This window comes from Mauremys mutica, chromosome 16, assembly GCF_020497125.1.
Source record: "Mauremys mutica isolate MM-2020 ecotype Southern chromosome 16, ASM2049712v1, whole genome shotgun sequence".
Lineage (NCBI taxonomy): Eukaryota > Metazoa > Chordata > Testudines > Geoemydidae > Mauremys > Mauremys mutica.
This window is the reverse complement of record NC_059087.1, coordinates 5,339,856-5,361,837: the sequence shown is the minus strand read 5'-3', so window position 1 is coordinate 5,361,837 and position 21,982 is coordinate 5,339,856. Positions and strand designations below refer to the sequence as shown.

At 40.1% G+C, this 21,982-nt stretch overlaps 1 protein-coding gene across 2 annotated transcripts in view; it reads left to right on the top strand.

The window, feature by feature from the left end:
- The window catches only part of PTPN11 (protein tyrosine phosphatase non-receptor type 11), a 72,242-nt gene extending 50,721 nt beyond the window's left edge, over nt 1-21,521 (top strand). For both annotated transcript variants that reach the window (XM_044989871.1, XM_044989870.1), the window contains 10 exons: nt 2,501-2,597; nt 3,126-3,205; nt 3,335-3,493; nt 7,134-7,265; nt 8,693-8,847; nt 9,020-9,087; nt 9,972-10,123; nt 13,584-13,696; nt 15,106-15,207; nt 17,764-21,521. In XM_044989871.1, the coding sequence (XP_044845806.1) occupies nt 2,501-2,597; nt 3,126-3,205; nt 3,335-3,493; nt 7,134-7,265; nt 8,693-8,847; nt 9,020-9,087; nt 9,972-10,123; nt 13,584-13,696; nt 15,106-15,178 (1,029 nt within the window). In that variant the 3' untranslated portion in view covers nt 15,179-15,207; nt 17,764-21,521. The remainder of the gene's footprint in view (nt 1-2,500; nt 2,598-3,125; nt 3,206-3,334; nt 3,494-7,133; nt 7,266-8,692; nt 8,848-9,019; nt 9,088-9,971; nt 10,124-13,583; nt 13,697-15,105; nt 15,208-17,763) is intronic.
- The last annotated feature ends 461 nt before the right edge of the window (nt 21,522-21,982 follow it).

Below are 21,982 nucleotides of genomic sequence, written 5' to 3'. Positions count from 1 at the left end.
CCCCTGGTCTATAAGGTGCCACAGGATTCTTTGCTGCTTCTACAGAACCAGACTAACACGGCTACCCCTCTGATACTAAGTATCTTTATGTTTAGTTTAAATCTTACAAGGAGAGTTCAGCCCAACCCCCAATGATCTGTGGCTCTGTTCTTCAGACCTACTTGGCAGAAACTCTGCTTGGCTTCTTTTCTTCTCCTCATCCTCACCCTTTCTCCTTGAGGACCTCCACTCCTTAATCCACCCTGTTTAATTTCCTTCTTAACGTATGCAGTTATTCTAGCAAAAATCTAGTATCGTCTGGGCAAAATGCTCCGTTCCTTTTTCACGTCATTGAGGGAGTGGGGTCTCTCTTGGTTGCTTTAATTGTATTGGCACTTCCCCTTCAAAGCAGTGTGAACATTGATTGGTACTCTCAGCTCTCTCTGAGGCAGTAGGGTTTGCCCCTTACTTCTCAAGATGGAGAGAGATGCTAAAAGACTTTCTCTGTGTCCCCCATTGAGTCCATATCAGAGACGGGGTTAGAACTTGGTGCTCCTTGGGTCCCATTTCTCTGCTCAGTCCCCTAGACCACATTTCCTACTCTTGTGTGAGTCGCTGCCTAGGAAACAATAACTAGCTGTGTGTTAGCTGGGGACTTCAAGTTGAGATTCCTGGATTGTCTTCTGGGCTTTGCCAGGGTCTGTGACTTTGGGCAAGCCCCTTTAAATTGTTCTCTGCCTGTTCTTTCCATCTGCAAAATGGACATAACTATGTCACTGGTGTGTTATGAAGCTTGGTTACCACTTGGAAAAGCATTTGCGATTCTCTGGTTAAACCGCTTGGAAAATCCCAGCCCAGCTTCTTGCTTCATATGATGATACAAGTCTTTGGGAGGTCCCTTTACTTAATCTCACAAAACTAAGTGATTGGGCAACAAAATGGCAAATGAAATTTAATGTGGATAAATGTAAAGTAATGCACATTGGAAAAAATAACCCCAGCTATACATACAATATGATGGGGGCTAATTTAGCTACAACGAGTCAGGAAGGAGATCTTGGAGTCATCGTGGATAGTTCTCTGAAGATGTCCACGCAGTGTGCAGAGGCGGTCAAAAAGGCAAGCAGGATGTTAGGAATCATTAAAAAGGGGATAGAGAATAAGACTGAGAATATATTATTGCCCTTATATAAATCCATGGTACGCCCACATCTCGAATACTGTGTACTGATGTGGTCTCCTCACCTCAAAAAAGATATTCTAGCACTAGAAAAGGTTCAGAAAAGGGCAACTAAAATGATTAGGGGTTTGGAGAGAGTCCCATACGAGGAAAGATTAAAGAGGCTAGGACTCTTCAGCTTGGAAAAGAGGAGACTAAGGGGGGATGTGATAGAGGTATATAAAATCATGAGTGATGTTGAGAAAGTGGATAAGGAAAAGTTATTTACTTATTCCCATAATACAAGAACTAGGGGTCACCAAATTAAATTAATAGGCAGCAGGTTTAAAACAGATAAAAGGAAGTTCTTCTTCACGCAGCGCACAGTCAACTTGTGGAACTCCTTACCTGAGGAGGTTGTGAAGGCTGGGACTATAACAATGTTTAAAAGGGAACTGGATAAATTCATGGTGGCTAAGTCCATAAATGGCTATTAGCCAGGATGAGTAAAGAATGGTGTCCCTAGCCTCTGTTCGTCAGAGGATGGAGATGGATGGCAGGAGAGAGATCACTTGATCATTGCCTGTTAGGTTCACTCCCTCTGGGGCACCTGGCATTGGCCACTGTCGGTAGACAGATACTGGGCTAGATGGACCTTTGGTCTGACCCGGTACGGCCATTTTTATGTTCTTATGTTTAAATGCTGAATGGCCACATATGGGCAGACTCCATCATTCCTGAATTCTTTGTAACATGTTACTACTAAATAGTGGATTTTAGGAATTAGACTTGAGGTGATCCTGTTTTAATGCTTGCCAGAAGATTTAACACTTGGAGGATCTGGCTCACAATTCAGTGTGTTCACGTTTAGGCTTTTGCTTTCATTTTGCAGTTGGCTTGTTTGGGTTTCCTTCAGACTGCCAAACTTCTGCATTAAAAAAAATAAACAAACACATTTTATGCCAGGTTTATGTAACCAAATATTGCTTCTGAATATAAAGTTCCATAAGAAGTTGAATTTAAAAAAGACCAACCTGTATATGCAGATATCTGCCCCAAAGCAATAGAATGGAAACTTACCGATGCAATGGTTACTTGACTTACAAAAGTTTGGATTCCAGACATAAGCTTTTGCCTTCAAAGTCATCACATATTATTTCTAGTAACTCTGTAATTTTGAATTTCGCAACCTTATCAAACCAACTTGAATGCTGATGCATGATATTTCATTTTTCTAATGTCTAGTATGATAGTCAAATGTCAGATTTTTCTCGAGAGCCACCACTGTGCGTGCTCTGTATCGTCATTCCCAATGTGGTGCAAGTTTTAGTAAAACCAGTTGTTTGTGCCCTTTTCATCTAGACTTTACAACAGCAAGAATGCAAGCTTCTGTATAGTCGTAAAGAGGGTCAACGGCAAGAAAGCAAAAACAAAAATAGATACAAAAACATTTTACCTTGTAAGTAGTATTCACTTTTTTTCTTGTTTCACTGTTAACATTGGGCTGGTACACTCACGGATCCTTTCACTGGGAAGCTAATCATTATTAGCCAGTAATACAGTGCAGTTCTATTAAAATACCAACAAGCTAAACTATTGCTCAATGATCAGCACTAGTGCTCAGTCAGTTTAAGAGGATTAATTTGTGCTGTAGGGGTGCAGGACAGAATAATTATATATACTTTTTATATATCTCATATTCAGATTAATTGCAAATATGAAGCACTGACTAAATAAGAAAACACAAACAACTTGATGTTTGATTTTAATTTCTTCTGAAATTTGAAATTGTCCTAGGGAGCAGGGAGAGAGGAAAGGTTGAGTCATCTTGCCATTTTCTTAGCTATTAGAAATGGTAAGTAGTCAAGTACACGCGAAACTTGACCTTCATGTAGTTTGTTTGGTACTAAGGAACCAATTACAAGTTGGCTAGTTAGCAGTCACAGAATCAGCAGTTTAACATTCTGTTTACTTATCCTTCCTCTAGTTGATCATACCAGAGTTGTTCTACATGACGGAGATCCAAATGAGCCAGTTTCAGATTATATCAATGCTAATATTATTATGGTAAGTGTGTTATTGCCTCCTTCAATCTGTCACTGGCACAGAGCATGCTTGCTATTGTATTCCCTCCTAAAAACAAATTAAAGTCATTTTACAATCACATCATTCATTGATATTTGTTTTGACTTCTAGCCTGAATTTGAAACTAAGTGCAACAATTCAAAGCCAAAAAAAAGTTACATTGCTACTCAAGGCTGCCTACAGAACACAGTGAATGACTTCTGGAGAATGGTATTCCAGGAGAACTCTCGTGTTATCGTTATGACAACAAAAGAAGTTGAAAGAGGAAAGGTAAAATGGAACCTCAGGCGGGCCCCAGTAAAAGTCATTAAGTTTCAACACAAGTAAGGACTAACCAGACTTCAGTCACATTGCACAATATCACCATTTTTAAGCTTGTAAGTCAGCCACAACTCCCATTGGAGACCTGGGCCCTGATCTGCGAGATGCAGAGTGCTCTCTCCTCTTGCTGATAGCGATTGGAATCAAGGGCACACTCATCTCACAGGATCAGTCTCTTGTTTAATAAAGGCTGACTAAGTTACAGCTGCCTTACATGAAATTACTTACTGCAAAATTACTTGGGGAGGGAGGGGACAGTGAAGGAACTGGTGCAGCCAGGCTGGCACACTGTACACTTTAAGGGAGTTAATGCCGTGTGCTTGAAACTAAACTTTGCTATTTATTGGTATCAAACCCAAATTCTATTAGTTGCAAAGCCTTTGTGGATTCTATTTGTAGGTTGGGGGGGGAGGAGGCGGTTATTACTATGAAAATAAACTTATTGGCGTGCACCAGTCGTTAACTAGAAATTTCGACAGTGTTAAGTGAAATTTTCTGCCATGCATTCATGCTAGCCTGAGTAGCATTTATGAGACTACCAGAATGTGTTTCTCTTCTTCCTTCTTTATTTTCGCTACTTTCCAGACTTGGTATTGATAAAACTCTTTGGGCTTGTACAATGAGCTAGTCATTTGCATTGTAACTGCATCCAGATGAGACTCCCCGAAGCAGGAGCGATTTAGCACTTTTATTTCTAACATCCTGTCGTCTGCCTCCAAATGCAGTCTCCGAGCCATGTTCTGCATGAGCACAGGTGCTCACTCAACCCTAGTGACCTGTGAGTCAATAGTGAACTGCTCTGGCAGTACCAGCATGTGTATTACTTTGAAAGAGAGAACTTTTACAGTTATGTATCCCAGAACCTTGTCTTGTTTCTTGAAATGCAGAGAGATCTCGTTTGTTCCCTCTCCTGTGAACTGGGGCTGTTACTCTGTTTCTGGATCCTAAACTTGTCGGGTGAGTGGGTCGACGAGGGGAAACAGAAGAAAGAGAAATGGCTCACAAATCTTGACAGAGGGGCAACAGTAGTACTCCATTGCTTGTGTGCAGCCTGGTTTTCTCTCTCAGGAGTCCTTTGCGTTGGATTTTTGCAAACACTTTTGCTGATGGTCTGTACTTGTTCTCTTAGTTTCTGTGCTTTTTCTGTGTTCTTTCCTCTCTCTCTTTGTGAATATAATACTTCGTGTTTGAATCTTATACATCATGTCTTCAGTAAAAAGAAAATATCCTTTCACTCAGTATGATGAGGGCCTGGAAGAAGGCGGAGTAAGAAGACGGCTAGTGCTCTGTTATGTAACAAATAATTGACAATGTTTTTTCCTTTGCTTGACCATATGTAATGAGGAATTTTAATAATCTTAGTACAGAAGTTGGATATTTGTAGCTTTTGTTGGCATTTCCTCCCACCTTAAAGTCTCCAGCCTGCCATCAGCAGGGCGGTGGGTTAGCGATTAGTTTTGACTTCTGAGTTGTTAAAATCCTGCCTGCCTTTAATTAAAAAAAAACAAAACAAACAGAACCAAACCGAGACCTCTCCCTGGCTGGCTTGATGATGTGTGACAGGTTCCCTCTGTTCACAGTGCAGTGAAGAAAGACCAGCTGGCTCACTGGAAGGAGCTGTGCTTCGGCTTCCTCACTCCTGGAACAAAACGAAGAGATTTTGGGTGATTTCAAAGGAGTCACGCTTCAGAGCACCCTCAGGATCCTATAACTTCTGTGATGTTTGATCAAGTGGGCCAGGCTCATCTTGACTTTCAGTTTTTGATCTCTGCTTTTCGTAAAGGGTTGCTAGATGTTGCTGATGCGCCAGCAATAGCTGTTTTGCAGAGGCTTCACTCCTTGTTCCACAAGTCAACACTTCTGCTGCACATTCCCCAAGTTTCTTGGCACTTCTCTCTAAATCGTGCCAGTCTGCTCTCCACACTAATGACATAGCCCTTTAGCGCTCCGATTACTGAATCATTTTCAAGTACTGCATCATGTGCCAAGTGTTTTTGAGATACGCTTCAGCCTTTTCTCTTCAGTAGACACTGATTGCTGGCCTGGTTGGATATGAAAGCTTGTACACCCTAGGTCAAGATGCTTTTGATCTGCAGGAGGTAGAGGGAAGCATCTTTCCCAGAGAGGATGACTTTAGGAACAGTTTGCTTCAGGCAGTAGGGGATCCTGAAACTGTCTCAGATCTATCTAGGACTCTTCAGACTGCAAAATATGCAGTAGGCAAAGCAAACTAAAGTACATAATTACAAATGAAAATAATTCTCTCTCTCTTTCAATAATTGTCTCCACCTTGTCTCTCTCAAATTAAAGTAATGCAGTCTTGGAAGGGATCCACTGAGCTGATGTACAATGCGTCCCCATTCCCATACTGATGACTCTTTAATATTACACATTACCGTTGAGACTCTTTATGCCAACAGATGCTTCCTTGTTCAATATCATGCATTAAAACTGCAAATTGTTATCTCTGTCTACTTAAATACAAGATGTGGGTTTCAGTGCAGCTTGTGCTTTTTGCAGAAAATACAAACAAACAAAAGCTTAGATCCAAAGCATCCTGGCAAATGAGTATGCATACATCCCTCATCTAGCATAATATCTTCTCATGTTGGCAGCAAGATCCTTTCCTCTGTTGTGTTTTCTATCTGCTGTTGAGTTTTGGCAGTGAAATTATTGACCTTCAGATGCACATTTATGGGGAAGTTGTTCCCTACAGTAATCTGTGGGTGGTCTGCATTTGATATTGCTAGAAAATCTGTCCCTATATCTACTACAGATTGTTCATCCTTACAGTACATGGACTAGGCTTGCATTCTTAGGTTCTCAAGAATCATTGTATCTAGCTATTCCCTTTTACTGTTTTCACTTGGTTCTGGAGGACTTGCTCCTTGTTATACGGAATACATCATCACAGACTATAGAAGTCTTCCAAGGGAAGTGGAGCACTCTGAACCAGGCTTAAATAGCAACAGAGACAGCATTCTGCACCCCATGGAGAACAATTCCTCATTGCTTGATGGATGACCTGAAGAGCCCAGTGAACCTTCTGTGCTTTGATTTCTAGATGAGGTGAAGGGCAAACTTCTTCCAAGATGCTTCTATACTAAAAATGGCCAGTTTCTTTGACTAATATTCATAGCTTTAAATATTAGGTTTTAGAGCTACTTGTGAGGTTAATGCATTCCTCTTGAACTTCTCCATGTATTAAAACTACTTCTGAGGTGAGTGTGTCATATGCTTCTAGGCTTTCCTCTTCGCTGTCACTGTGATGTGGGTGTTTGTTTTTTTTTGTAATCTGTTGAAGCTAACAACATCAGGAATGCTGCTGGAAAGCAAATCCCCCTCCCCCAATTTATCCTTATTGTCTTGGACCCTCTGAGCTTCCTTACATTCTCTTTTCTCCCCCCCATCTTGCACAGGAAAAAGAAATATCCACCTTGAATGGACATTGGGTAAGACAGGCAAACCTAGCTTTGCCTGTTAAGCTAGTCTTAGCCAATCTGCACCATGCTAGTAACTGTGTGAACTGGGTATTTATATAGACCATGAAATCAGATAGTAATTGCTTTTTTTTTCTTCTGTCTTCCAGAGTAAGTGTGTCAAATACTGGCCTGATGAATATGCATTAAAGGAATACGGGGTTATGCGTGTTAGGAATGTTAAGGAAAGTGCAGCTCATGACTATACGCTAAGAGAACTGAAACTTTCTAAAGTTGGTCAGGTAAGTATGTCAGTAGCTTTCCTTTTTTCCCTTTTTTGGTTAGTCCTTTTAGAGTTTCTAACAAATATTCATCTTTTAATTTAGGCTGCAAAAAATAATTGCTGAAAGGACTAAACCTTCTATTGGCCACAAAGGGACAGTCCAGGAACAGGCTTTTAGTTTTAATAAATTAAGTCCCTGTCCTGCACTTTGAGGCTCGAGTTCTAAATCAAAGAATTTGGTCTTTTGACCTTGGGATAATGTCTTTATTTTCCATATTCTTGTAGCCATTATTTAAGCACTTCAGCAGAGAACGTGTCTCTGTAGATTTATTGGGAGACCTGAAGTTAAGGTGGTCTTGCCCTTAAGTGCAAACCAAACCATCCTTCAGTCTATTTAGGTGCTCACATGTGCCCCTTCACTATAGTATCTGAGTGCCTTGCATCACCTTCATTCTTAAGGCACCTATGTAATGACTGTTGTTAGTCTGCTCCTGATGTGGGAGCCTCCCTGTTCGGCAGTACCAGAGCAATTCACTACTGCCATATTGCCAGGTTTAATTGCTTTACTGTTTTATTTTTCTCATTTATTCTGCAGTACGCAAAAGTATGCTAAGTTTGAGTGTATATAGCACAGGGTCACTGCCCTAAAGAGCTTAGTCTGTGACAGAAGGAGCTGCATACCAATGGGGTGGCAGTGAGGGAGGAGATAGCCTGGGTTACTGTATGTGGTTACTCAGCAAAGGCATGTGCATAGCATGCTTGACCTGTATATGAATGAAAAGGAAACTGACTCTACTTGAAGGTGTTAGAAGTGACTCTCGAAGGAGGGATTTGAATGATGGGAGGGTATTAGGTTGGCAAACCAGTTCAGGCAGAGCATTCTGTGTGCAGGCAAGTGTGTGGAAAAAGGTACAAAAACTGCTGAGGGATAAAGCAAACAAGCCGGTTGCTTAGGCTCATGTCACTGACAGAGTGAGACCATGAACGGTGGGTGCCGGTGGGAGAAGAGCACAACGTGGTAAGAGATTAAGACCCTGATTCAGCAAGTAGGAAAGCACGCAGATCATCCCACTGAAGTCAGGTTAGGGTCTAGGTCAGGGACAGAGTCATGCAGCATCCTGAAGGTGAGGACAAGAAGCTAGAGATTGATGCAATAGAGAAGCAGGGAGCCATGAAGGGATTCAAGGAAGCAGATGGCATGGTCAGATTGCCAGGCCAGGAAGAACTGTCTTGGAGGCTGTGTTCATTTGGAGTGGAAGGGAGCAGTGTGGGTGTTGGGGAAGTTACTGTAATCAAGAGGAATGCATGGCCTTTTTAGTTTTTTATGGTGTTAAGAAGGCCGTTGTGTTTTCCTTTTTTAAACCAAGTCTGATTCATCTTGAGTAAATGGACGCTTTTGGTTGGGTTTCTCTGGATATACTTAATTTTTTGGTGGCTCTCTTTCAGGGGAACACTGAGAGAACAGTCTGGCAATATCACTTCAGAACCTGGCCTGATCATGGAGTACCCAGTGATCCTGGTGGTGTCCTGGACTTTTTAGAAGAGGTCCACCACAAGCAGGAAAGCATCGCTGATTCAGGACCTGTTGTGGTGCATTGCAGGTACAATAATGCAACTTATCTCCTAGCTTCTGCAATAAGCTTCTTCTTGATAATACTGTCTGGAAGTCCAGTACATCTTTATATTGGACACTTATTTAGGTTGGGCTACTCTGACTTTATTGCCTATTCAGAAAGGAAACCATAATCACGTCCTTATTTTTTTTTTTGATAGTGCTGGGATTGGACGAACAGGAACTTTTATTGTGATTGATATTCTTATTGACATAATCCGAGAAAAAGGTAGGTCCCCAGTTTAGTTTCTTCACAAGTGCTGTAAAAGTGCATTATGTGATCTGTGAGAAGGAGACAATTGGTGAAGATCAGGAAGAAGTTGCAAAGTTGTATGTTTGTGCCTGGCAGAAATCACATCCTTTAAGATGTGCTCCCATTGACTTCAAAGGGAATCATAGGGCCAAAGCCCGGAATGAGGATTTTGCATCTCACCTACAGTGATTTTGTAAATTCCATATTTTTTGCTAGCATACCTGCTTTTTGCCAACATCTTTATTCTGCGACTATCCATTTGTACCTACCGTTTGCAATCTTTGCTGTCCAAAGCATTTTAATGATCTTGGTTTCCTATTTGCAAGGACAAGTTGTGAGGTCCTCTAAAGTTATAGTGGACAGACAATGCCATGTTACTGTCTTTTATATAACTCAACATAAAGTTAACACTAGACTGATATAAGGTCTTTCCAGATCAGAAGACTGCTCATCACGTGTCTCCTTTCTCAGCTATGGTCAGGTGGACTTTTTAAGTTCCAAGTATTCCACCTCTACTTTAGTGCCTCTGTATTATGATGAACATTTTCAGCTGAAGACTGGATGTGACTTCATTTGAAGTCTAATAGAGTAATGCAAAGTGATGGTTCTTTCGTCCTCCAGAACAGCTTGGCATCTCGTCTTTACAGTACTGCAAGTTTATGTACAAATGGCTAAGCAAGAGTCTCCAACTCAGGTTTCCACACCAAATCATAATTACAGTAGCACCCAAATGTGCTATGTGTTATATATTCACAAGGGAAAACAGAGTCTCTGTCCCAAAGAGTTGGCAGCCTCAAAAAAAAAAAAAAAAAAAAAAAAGCATGTTACACTGCTGCACTAACACTGGTGGTCTCTTCTAGGCGTGGATTGTGATATTGATGTTCCAAAGACCATTCAGATGGTGAGATCGCAGCGGTCAGGGATGGTTCAAACAGAAGCACAGTACAGATTTATTTACATGGCAGTACAGCACTACATTGAAACGCTACAGCGTAGAATTGAAGAGGAGCAGGTATGTTCGTCCCAAACCTACCATGGTCTTTGTGCAGTGATGCTGATTAGGAGCTTGCTGCGATGATGGGAATGAGCAGAATTGCCCTGTTGCTGTCTGACTTTTTGAGGCATATCTACTGTATGTTGATTGTATACATCATGAAAAGGATTGTTCTCTTACACTATTCGTTCAAAGAGCTTTACTATCTATTTCAAGTCACTGTCTTAAAAGACTTATTGAAACTGAAGGATTTAGGTAATTCTAAAGTAGTAAGAACATTTATTGGTAGTTTTTCAGCCATCTAGGAGGGGGGAGAAGATTCCTCCATCACCATTCCTACCTACAGTATTTTCATGGAAGGTGCAACAACGTCTGAGGCCCAGTGCTGCATTCCTAGTGCACTCAGAACTCCCATTAACTTCACTGATCAGGTTAGGATGTGGAAGGAATGAAAAGTAAGACTCTCAGTCTTAATAAAGAAGACTCCCTTATGCTTCATTGTGCATAACATGGATTTCAAGAGTTATTTCAAGTCTCTCCATTAAATCTCTATTTGAAGTGTAGTAATTGTATTTGATCAGCAGTCACGGCAACACCTGTTTTGGAAGTCGAACATTTTAAGCGTTTAATGATTAAAAGGTGATTATGTTGGACTTAGATTAAGTCTTTGGAAAGAAATCCTTTTTAAACAATGGAGCCAATGTTATTGCAGCATAATAGCCAGGGAAGAGAGAGCATTTGGAGCAGAGACCCTCGTAACAAGGCAGAGTGACTGCATTGGAATGAGCGTTGGTGAGCTCAGGATTAGTTAAAGTGGAATCATGGAGGTATTCCTTGCTCTGGAAAGCTCCAGCAGCCCCAAAATGCCTTTGCAGATTGTTCATATTGTGTTGTGATGGAGAAAGGGTGGTTCTTTTTCTGTCCGTTTCTTCATTGGTGCTTTCATTCTTTCAATCCTTACCCTAAATGACTGCCATCCTGGATTCTTAGCCTTGTCTGGAACAGCAGGGGCTGTTCTCCTCTGCAGTTCTCCATACTTCTGCAACAATTATATAGCTAAAGCTACTGATGTTTCTCCCTCTTCCAAGACCATTCACACCATCTGTTACCCACCTAATCACCACCACCTGCAGAACAGGAGTCCTCAGGCGCTTCAGACATTTTTCTTTTATGACTCTGCTATGTCATACCTTGCCTTAAAGCTCACTGAAGTTTGAAAATGCATGGAGTTCTCTGCAAAGCTCTTACCCTCAAATATTATATATTGTTCAATTCACTTGCAGCCCTTCACAAAATTGCCTCTACTGTCTCTTGGCGTTTGTTTTTAGTTCCAGTGTAGTTGTTCCAATATAAATGGAACTAATACCGTTACAATAGCGTCTGATACTAGAACAGAGGAATCTCTCTCTCCTGTGATGGTCAGATTAAATCTGTAGTCATGTAAAATGTATACTACTATGCTAAAATGGTAACGAGACTTAAACTGGATTCTAAGCTTTTCTTTACTCTAGTACAGTAATAATGCTTCTAATTTTGGACTAAAAAGCCCTTTGAAGCTCTTGTAGGAAGCTAATGTGATCCTGAGCAGCCTTGTGATGACCTGATGTGGTGCCGCATGTGCAGTGAGAGAGAGGAACAAAAATGGATGGAAATGGGTTGAGGGCATCAGTAGAATGAAGGAAGCAGCTGAGTATCTTCAGTCCCCAATTTGCAGTTTATTTGGGGGGTGAAATTTACTGTTTCTGTCATCCTTTCTACCAGTGGAACAACCCCCCCTCCCAAAAAAATAGTTGTGGAAAGAAAAGCTGATGTGTAAAGCAGATTCAGTATCATATTCTTGCCCTAATTTAGAAAATGTGTTGAGTCGTTTGCCCAGCTCTGCTCTAGAAATATTCCCCGTTTCCTTTTGGCATTGAGAACCTCGGGAGTCTTGATGTAATCAAGTAGTGTGTTAAATACTGCCTATCTCTTCCCTATGTATGAAAACTGCAAAGTAAACTTGTTTGGTTAATTTTCTTCTTGGAAGCAATATATATATATTTTTGTAACACTGAAGTAACTTGAGTAATTGTTTCTAATTAGGAATAATGGAAATGTGGTAGCAATAATTAAACTGAATAGTAGGAATAATTATAATGAATTAGCAAAGTCAGAGGAAGAAAAGCCTTAGATTTACATCTTCATGGTTTGTTTTCTCTAGTTTAGTCAGCTCAAAGAACAGAGCTGACTTTGATTCTCCTTCTCTGCTGCTTTTACACTTAAGATACGCCTGCTGGTTGAATTGGCATTTATCGCATAGTGAGAAGAATTCAAAATCCAATTTTAGGCTGCAGCAGAAAATTGACCTTTACTAGCTGTGTCCAGGTGAGAGGTGTGTACCTCACAGATTCTAAATTTGGGCAGGGTCTGAACCTTTATTCCCCTTAAATCTGATTTTTGAAAGGTTCCAGCAACAAAATAATTGTTTTCGAGTAGGGTCCCTGCAAAGTGATTTGTCAGGAGCAGGTGGTAGGAACATCCCATTTCTAGAGCCAGCTGCGTATAGCAATATAGGCTGAGATTTTCAAAGTTGCCTTAATGGGAATTAGGAATCCAAGGCTATGTCTTTATTTAAAATGCTGCAGTGCTTCAGTGTAGACACGACAGCAATGGAGGGGTTCTCCCGTCACTGTGATTAATCCACTCGAAGGCGGTAGCTAGGCCTACCGAAGAATTCTTCCATCGACCTAGTACTGTCTACACTGGGGACTATGTTAGCATAGCTATGTCTCTCAGGTATGGTTTTTCCACACCCCTGAGGGACATAGCTATGAGGATGTAATTTTTCAGTGTAGACCTGCCTCTAGTCTCCTAAGATGCTTTGAAAATCTCAGTCATAGGATTGACTGGATCATTAGGTGCTGCTGGTCTGAGCACTTCAAGAATACACCTTGGAAAATGTTTGGAGTGGGACTTGCACTCGTATTTGACCATTTAAACCTTGACTTTGGTGTATATTTAGCTATTGTTAATGTCTATCCTAAACTGGAGAATGATGCCCATTTGCCCTAGAGACCCACTGGCTGACACTGTCTACTGTACAGTGAAGGGTGGATCTTTTTGCCAGGTTTGGATAAAGAAAATACGTTCACGTGTGTGAACTCACAAAGTTGATACATCTGGTTTGAGACTGGGGGTGGGCAGGCAGGGACCGAGCATTCTGTGAAGATTTTTAACAAAAGCTTCCAGTAGTTAAAGATAACCTCTACTTCTAGGAATATCCAGATTGCATGTTGTAGTTACAGAAGTGAAATCTTTCATGCTTTAACTTTTTTATATAAAATAAAAAACCTCTTTTCTGAAGAAAACAAAAAAAAGTAAGTTTGGCTAATTTATATTTAATTTCTTGAGCTTTATATCTATTATCTTCTAAAAATGTAGGTTTCTGTTTTTATTGACAATTCTAAGCCTGTTTAATTTTTGTGTTCCCTTTTTTCAGAAGAGTAAGAGGAAAGGGCATGAATACACAAACATTAAATATTCTTTATCGGACCAGACAAGTGGGGATCAGAGCCCACTTCCACCATGTACTCCGACCCCAACGTGTCCAGAGTAAGTAGCAGTTTCTCAAAGTAATGCCTGTGAATTCAAGCAGATCCGGCAATAGAGAGTCTAGTTGTGAACTGTTTTCCTTGTAAAAGTTTATTTCTAATCATGTAACAAAGAGGAATTTCCTGAGCAAACTCTTGCTCTCCTTCTCTACTCACTTTCACTTGAGGGTCCTTTATTAATTTTTTCTGGTGTCCCCACAAACGGAATTTTTCAATCCTGCACTGATTTTTTTTCATTTGACATAAATGGGGCCTTGGTGATAAACAGTGGTTCTCAACCAGGGGTTCGGGCCCCTCTGGGGGACCGTGAGCAGGTTTCAGAGGGTCCGCCAAGCAGGGCCAGTGTTAGATTTGCTGGGGCCCAGGGCAGAAAGCCGAAGTCCCACCACATGGTGCTGAAGCCTGGGGCCAGAGCCCTGGCACCCGGGGCTGAAGCCAAAGCCTGAGCAGCTTAACTTCACGGGGGCTCCTGTGGCATGGGGCCCCAGTCAATTGCCCTGCTTGCTACCCCACAATGCCGGTCCTGGCTTTTATAGGCAGAAAACCAGTTGTTGTGGCACAGGTGGGCTGTGGAGATTTTTATAGCATGTTGGGGGAGGGAGGTGGCTCAGAAAGAAAAATGTTGAGAATCCTGGCGTTAAAACATATGAAAAGGTTATCCTGGGTGTGAAGTACTTAGATATGAAAAATATACCGGTTGCTCTATTCATGGAGCACAAATTATACATGGGTCCCTGCAGCCCCCAATGAATAGAGGAACTGTTTAGCAAGCATACATTAGCATTGCCTAACAATAGTTTAGTACAGGAAGTAAAGAATTCCATACCCCATTGAAATGATCTGTCTGTCTTGTGTATTTCTACGGTGACAATTACTATGGTATCTGAGCATAGGGGAATGTAGGTTGAAAGAATTCAGTGACCTAGGTTAGAATTTAGCCAGGACACCGAGGTTAATACCTCCATACTTGGGGGTGCAGTGGTGAAGAAAAAGGCCCCTGGTTCTCAGAAAGTTGTCCGGAAAGGTGGAGGAAAATCTGTTAATACTTTGCCATTCTGTTTCCCTACCATGTTGGGTTTTCTTGTTAACCTCCTCAATGACTAGAATTGCAGTAAGATTACCCTATTGTAATCTTGCCTTCATCCTGTCCCAGGTTTTGTGCTGACTTAACTCTGTACAACTGTAATGATGTTAAAGTGGGCAACTTCAATGCTTGCATGGGGTGGAGTTGTCGCAGAATCTGCCCCATTGACTGGGTCATGCAGAAATCACCAATATTCTGAATCCAGATGCTCTGTGTTTTTGAAGCGAATTGAACAAGTTATTATCTAACTTAATTGAATTATGTGTATGTATTTATTTTCTAGTAAACCTGACTTTTTCCCCCCCTATAAAAATCTGTCATTTTAGAATGAGAGAAGATAGTGCTAGAGTATATGAAAACGTGGGGTTGATGCAGCAGCAGCAGAAAAGCTTCAGATGAGATGTACAGAAACTTCCATGCAAAGGAAGGTACGTAAATTAGAAATTCTAGTTTGATCTAGCCTAAAGCTTTTTTTATTGCACCATGGTATGTTTTAACATAATCACAGTTTGATCATGAAATGTATATAAGCCAAGAATCTTTGCCATAGTTGGTTTAGCAGCTAAAATATTCAACATCATTTTCACAGCAACTTGATTTACCAATTGAGGAGGGTAATATTTTGGACCCAGCAGAGCCAGATCTTAATGGAAAGAGTTCCAATTCCAACACATAGAAGTCAGGCCATTCAGAGCAAAGACTAGAGATCAGAGCTAATACTCCATCTTGCTTATAAAGTTTGAAGGCAGACTCCCATTGTAAGTTAAAATTGGTTTTGATTATTGCACATTGGCAAGGGTTGCAGGATCTGACTGAAACTTTAACTGCTAAACCAACTCACACTATGGCAAAGATTCTTGGATTAAATACATTCCAGAATTGAGACGGGGGCGCTCTTTGAGTCTGAGAGTATTAGTGAGCGTTGCTGGGTTGGGCTGTAAGTGATTTAAAACCCTCTCATTTTGAACTATTGACCAAATATATTATATGCTCATGTTAGCATTGCTGAGATGATACAGTAGGGGAGGGTGCTGTGGATGCTGTTCTGCCTCTGACTAGAATCTCTATTTTCGGCACAGATGTAAGAGGCAAGCAAGAATCAGATAAACTTTCAGATCTCAGGGAGAGTCTGCAACACCAGCCACTTTTGTATCACATTGAATAATTTTGGACTTGTAAACTGGGCCAATTTGCTCTGGAAGTCAGTGATAAAATAAATATAGGGGGTTCATGATGGCATTTGTACATGGAGCCCCCTTTCAGAGAAATAACTGAACTTTAAAACTTTCTTAAATTTAAAACTTTGTACAAGATTTTAGCATATGGGTTTAATATGCTTATGTGATAGAACACCTCTGCTTCAGAGAGGTGACTGGGCCAGGGATCTGCAAGGATGCGATTTATGTAGGCCTTTGTATGACAGATTGATTGTAATGACTCTATCAGAGCCATTATGGCATATACAGGACACAGCACCCGCCCTGACCCAATAGACTGTAACCCGTATCAGAGTTGGAAAGTGGTCCATAAACAAGGCATTTGTTAAATAAGTCACGGTCTGATGATCTGTTTGATGGGTTTTTGCAGGATATCCTGTTTTGGAGTCTACATTTCAATAGCTCCCTAATTAGTATTCCCTACAACCAGGGAACAGTACACATCTTAAAATCCTCTCACTTATGTATTGCCACCCACTCAGCCCTCAAGGGAATTAACTACTAAAACCAATTTTAACTTACAATGGGAGTTTGCCTTCAAACTTCATAAGAAAGATGGAATATTCACTCTGATCTCTGGTCTTTGCTCTGAATGGCCTGAGTTCTGTGTGTTGGAATTGGAATTCTTTCCTTTAAATTTATGTGAACTGGGGGCTTACAGAAGATATTACATAGAATGTTTTAGTCTTCAGGACTATCTATCTCTGGAACAGATCCAACATAGACAGCTGCAATGTAAGCTTGCCCATGCTGCTTTGCAAGTATGCTTTGATCCTGGCCTACACTAGGGACTTGGAGACCACCTAAAGAGGCAAGGCTGCAGGCTGTCTAATCCTTGGCCTCTTTACTGACACTGTCAGAAAAGTGCCAACTGTGTTTGTATGATGTGGACAGGTGTCCGCAAGGAACAGGACTGAAACCACTAACTGACTTCAGGTCACAATTGGATGTGAATGACTTTGTCACTGCCAGCTATGGGCAGATTGGAGCCAAGGCTCTGGAGTAGGAAGTGAAGGGTCTTCATCGTATTATTGATCTAATATCACTAAACTAAACCATTACCATCACTCAAATAAGTACTTGGATTTTGTCTTACACTATATTGAAATACCTATCATTTTTTGGCTGCTCCCCAGTCAAATGTAATTGAATATATTTGTTTCACTCTTTCTGGTTCTCATAAACTAGCCTAGTGCTGCAGTTCTCAATTGGAAACATTGCAATTTGAATTTACGTTTTAAATGAACTTTATTCTAAAGTTAGGTTTCTATATCCTTTTGATTCATTCTTACGTTTTGGGCCAAAGCTACCTTATGGTGACCCTTTCAAGAATTAACAGTTTAGGCTTTTTTATTGTCCAGGCCAACTGAAATGCAAAGTGAACAGTGTAAATGTTGAAAAGTAAATTAGATCTTGATTCTGTCAGCTTCTGCTCTAAGAAGTTGGTAAATCTGCTTCCTTTTTTTGCTTAAAAAAAGGACTTCCGACCTGTCTCTGTCCCTTTGATAGAACATGTTTACAATTGTAAAGTGAACATGGAAAAGATGGGATACGCCACTCAGTGTGAAAGTTGGGAGAAGACCAGACTATATCTCTTTAAACTGATGGATGCCTCTAGTTGTGTGAAATTCCATCTGATATTTTAGATCTAAAATATCAATCACTGCTGTTTAAGTGTCAAAATGAAGTATTTCCATGTAAGTTCAGAATGATGAATTATTATAGTATATGTTTCTAATAAGCTTTTAATTTTTTTCCCTTTCCCAGAAGTGAATATTGTTTTTTAAAAAAGGTCAAGAAAGAGATGGAACAAGCTTCACATGAAGAATGAATTTTGAAGGCTTGGTACCTTTTTATTTATGGTGTTTAACCCTTCAATAATAAGCAAAACTTAAGACCATCTAAAGATCATGATATCCTTTCTCTCCAATACCTGATTTACAATTGCTCATTTTTCAGATAAAAAGGAAATCCTCTCTACAATGTAGAAAGATATTTTGTAGAATCTTAATTGTGAATCCAGCCAACTGTTAGACTGGTGCAGATAGCATTTTTGTTTCAAAATCTGGTTATTAGCATTATTTCTTATCAGAGCAGTTGTGGGGAATTTTTTTTTGAGTGGGGAAGCAATGATGTGGGTGAATCCATTGTATAAATATAAAATACTAATGGGAACAATTCTTGATTGTTTGAAGACAGTGGATCACCCACATTAATAGTCAGCTAAATGATAAAATTAGTCCTAATGCATTTCAAACTTGGTCTGAGTTTGACAGGGGTGAGCAGTTAATCTTTGATATGAAGATGTTTTTTGTGACAGCTGATGGCTTTGATTACTTCTTAGCTGAGTTGCTGGATGGGCTATTTTTGAGTAACTACAAAAGTAGTCTTTGCATCAGACGAACGTTCTCTAGATGACCTGTACCCAAGATACCAATTTACAGCCACTCTGTCCCAAAAAAAAAGGCAGCTGTCTAGCAGCCGTGAGGATGCTGCCTATATTAATTTTTCAGTGTTCATTTATAAAGCCGGAGATCTGACCTGTGGAGTTGAGACATTTTAGGAAGCTCCACAGTGACACTTGACATCGTATTAAAACAATGAAACTAGTAACCCCCTGTGCAGGCTGTTATCTTAGGCTGAAGTGAACCTCGTCTTAAAAAATACAGTTATTGGGCCTTCTGGTTCTCAGTAAGGCCTTACACTAACGAAGGTAGCCTGGGGAAAAGGACTATATGGAAACTAGCTATCACCTAAAATTGCCTTAGTGAAAAGGGCAGCGCAGGTACCAGTCAACAGCAGCTTGTTCTGGTCTATTTCATCAGGCAGGAGTTTCATTAACATTCTGCCTAAAGTGCCTTTCAGAGCCACATCCAATTTGCTGTCCATGTTTTAATAAAAAAAAAAATACTGCATCTATCTATAAAAACACTTTTGATTGTTATTAATGAAACAAAATCCTCCCAGAGTGACGCCAGCAGTGAGCGATGCTGTTATAGTGCCATAGTTACCTGGGTTTCTTCATCTGCAGAAGAAGGGCTGTAAACACTTCTCAGTTTCCTGCATTAAAGAAACTTTGCCCTGTCCTGTTGTCTGAATCTGGATCTCCCATTGGAGCCTGTAGTAGCTGAGTGTGTGCTCATGGCAGGATCGGGCTCGAGGAGTAGGTACCAGTGGTGTCTTAGCAGCATCTTTCCTCTCACTGATGGTGGAGTTCTGAGAATTATGGGGAAGCCACCAGGTGGTATTGTGGAATGTTCATCATTTTTATTTAGAGTATGCAGATAATGGTAATCACTGCGTTGCATTTCTGTATGTGCAGTAAGGGTGCAGGAGTAATTAAGTTACATTATTGGTCATATTAGTGAAATTACACAAAAGCCTGGAATGTAATTAGTGTAGCATTTGTGTTCCCTGCATTCATGTGGGGATTGCATTAGCTTTCCCTGAGAACGCTTTGCAAAGTCAAATGCTTCACATTTTGTGTTTGTCTGAATTGAATGAAGGCGCATCTTAACTTTAAGCTGAACTTCGTTACTTTGCCTCTTGTACTTTGTTATAATACCTCTTGTCTTCTGGTCTTGGAACTCCTGTCACCAGCACACCATAATATTTGTGTCTTAATGTCATTATCTCTGGCACAGTCGTTAATATTTGTACCCTCTGTAGATCTAAAATTCTTACGGCTTGATGAAAGGATGGTCAGTTTTCATCTGCTTGTGTTCAGTCAGTCACAAATAGAACATTTTGCTTTTTATCACCTTCCTTCCCCAGCCTCCGTGTACCGTTTCATCACGTTGACTTTTTCTGCAAAGGTTAAATAGGGATCATTTAAGTGCCGAGTTGTGTTTTTGAATTGAGTAATTCAATAACAGTCTAAATATCTGTTAATTGAAAATTTTGTGTAGCATTATGTGGTGCTATATTTCCTTGGATGCTGCCAGGTTTTAAATCAGGAGGAAATGAAGTGCATGTTCAGGATTAGAAATGCTTTGTACCGAAATTAAAGTTCAAAGGAAGATCCTCTAAGCAGTAGCTTATGAACTGCACTAATGTGACCTGTCCTAAAGATTGACTTGTATTGGCTGCAACCAATAACATGGTGATGTATTCAGCATAAAGCTGCCTATCATAAGATAGCATTTAAAATCTGTGGAACTCAGCTCTGTAGTTATTTCTTCTTGGAACTGGGGAACTCTTATTTGTCTAGAATGTGTGTTAATCTTAGGGAGCACATGATGGATGAATTTTGTTTTTGTTTTGTTTTCTTTAAATTAGAAAAGATTCCAAAAGATTGTATGCTAGAGAGAGCTGTTTCGTTTTTAATTGGAGTGTCTGGCCCTGCTGAAAACCAAAGGGTGGATCTTGCAAGTTACAAACCAGCTGCCTTTCAAACATAGCCGACAGAGGGGTAACTCTTAGTGTGTCTTTCTCTTTTAATATTATTTTAAACATTGGTTGTTTTATTACAAATCAATCAAAAGATATAAATGTTCAGTGGTACAGGGGAAAAATGGATACTTGAGTTTCATGTATTTTTAGTGGGTTTTTAAAAACTGATTTAACATCACTCTACAAGCTATTGCTGTAACAATGGAATGGAAAAGGGCTGCAGTTTTGAAGTGTTCTATTGTAGAAGACTTTATACCACAAGGGAAATTTAAACCAATTCCGAAGGCACAGTATTGTATGTCAGCAAGAATCTGCTGCAGACCCTCATTTACTGAATGTTTTATAGCATACACTTTCATTTCAGGTAACCTTTATTAGGACTGATTAGTTCTTCTATTGACCAAACTTTTTTTTCTCTTGAGGGATATGTGTTCAAAAATACAACTTCGTTAGCTGTATCCTAGCTATAAAACTTGTTTCCTTTTTCATGGTAGGGATGGGATAAATCAAACAGTTGGTACTAGGACTATTTTTTCATAACTTCATTATTTCAAATTAATTTTTATTTTTTTTCCATTTTAAAATAGCAAAACATGTAATTAATTGCAGACCTGGTTATTTATGACACTATTGTGATTTTTTTATTACAGTACTAAAGGCTAATGGAAAAAGATCCTTTGTTAGGTGGACTAGACCGTACATTTATTTTTTCCTGCAACGTATGAAGTATTGTACCAGAGTATTAAATGAAATGTAATATTTTATTGAAAATCTCTATCCTTTAAAAGGAGGACATTTAGGGTGTCATCAATTTGATGTGAATCATGTAAATGTTAATGATGATGCGCTGTTTTATGATACGTTTAGTGTTTCAAAAGACTCACTTATTGCCTTTTGCCCACATACATTCTGTAGATCAATTACAATTGTCAAAATGTGACATTAAAAGAATAGCTCATGTATAGCAATACTAGTGGTTGTTCATTGTTTTCCCTGCTGGTATTTATGGGTTTTAGTTCAGCTGCTTTGCGAGCTGCGCTGTGATTTTTATTGCTGCAAGGTTATATTATCAGAATAAAAGCATATTTGTAAACAGCAGAATTAAAAATTAGGAATAAAAATAATTTTTCTTATAAGATGGTTTTGGACCATTACTCCGATTCTTTTTCTGTAGCGCTTATATTAAAGTCAAGGTTTCTTTCGTTAGGTAACCCCCACTCTAGACTGGGAAGTATTTCTGGTCTAATTCCAGTCAACCTCCCTCCACGGTGTAGCTCTGTGTTATGTAGAGGGTCTTTGCTCCCCCAAGATGAGCTTGAGCATAGCCAAGCTTTTTTTGTAATATATGGTATTTCAGTGTTATTAACCCACTGCTTTTACTGCCCACCGCAAATTGGATAGCCCTGTAGCAAAACACTCACTCCTTCCTCAGTACAACTCATCCTGGTAACTTCCAGAGGCCTGTGATTTTTTTTGTGTGCGCCTCATTGGACATCTACAAGAGAGTCTGGTTTCCCTCCTCTCCCTTTGTGGACACTTGCCTGGTTGACTGGACCTGTGTAAGGCTGCTGCTGTTTGCATTCAGATAGTGCAG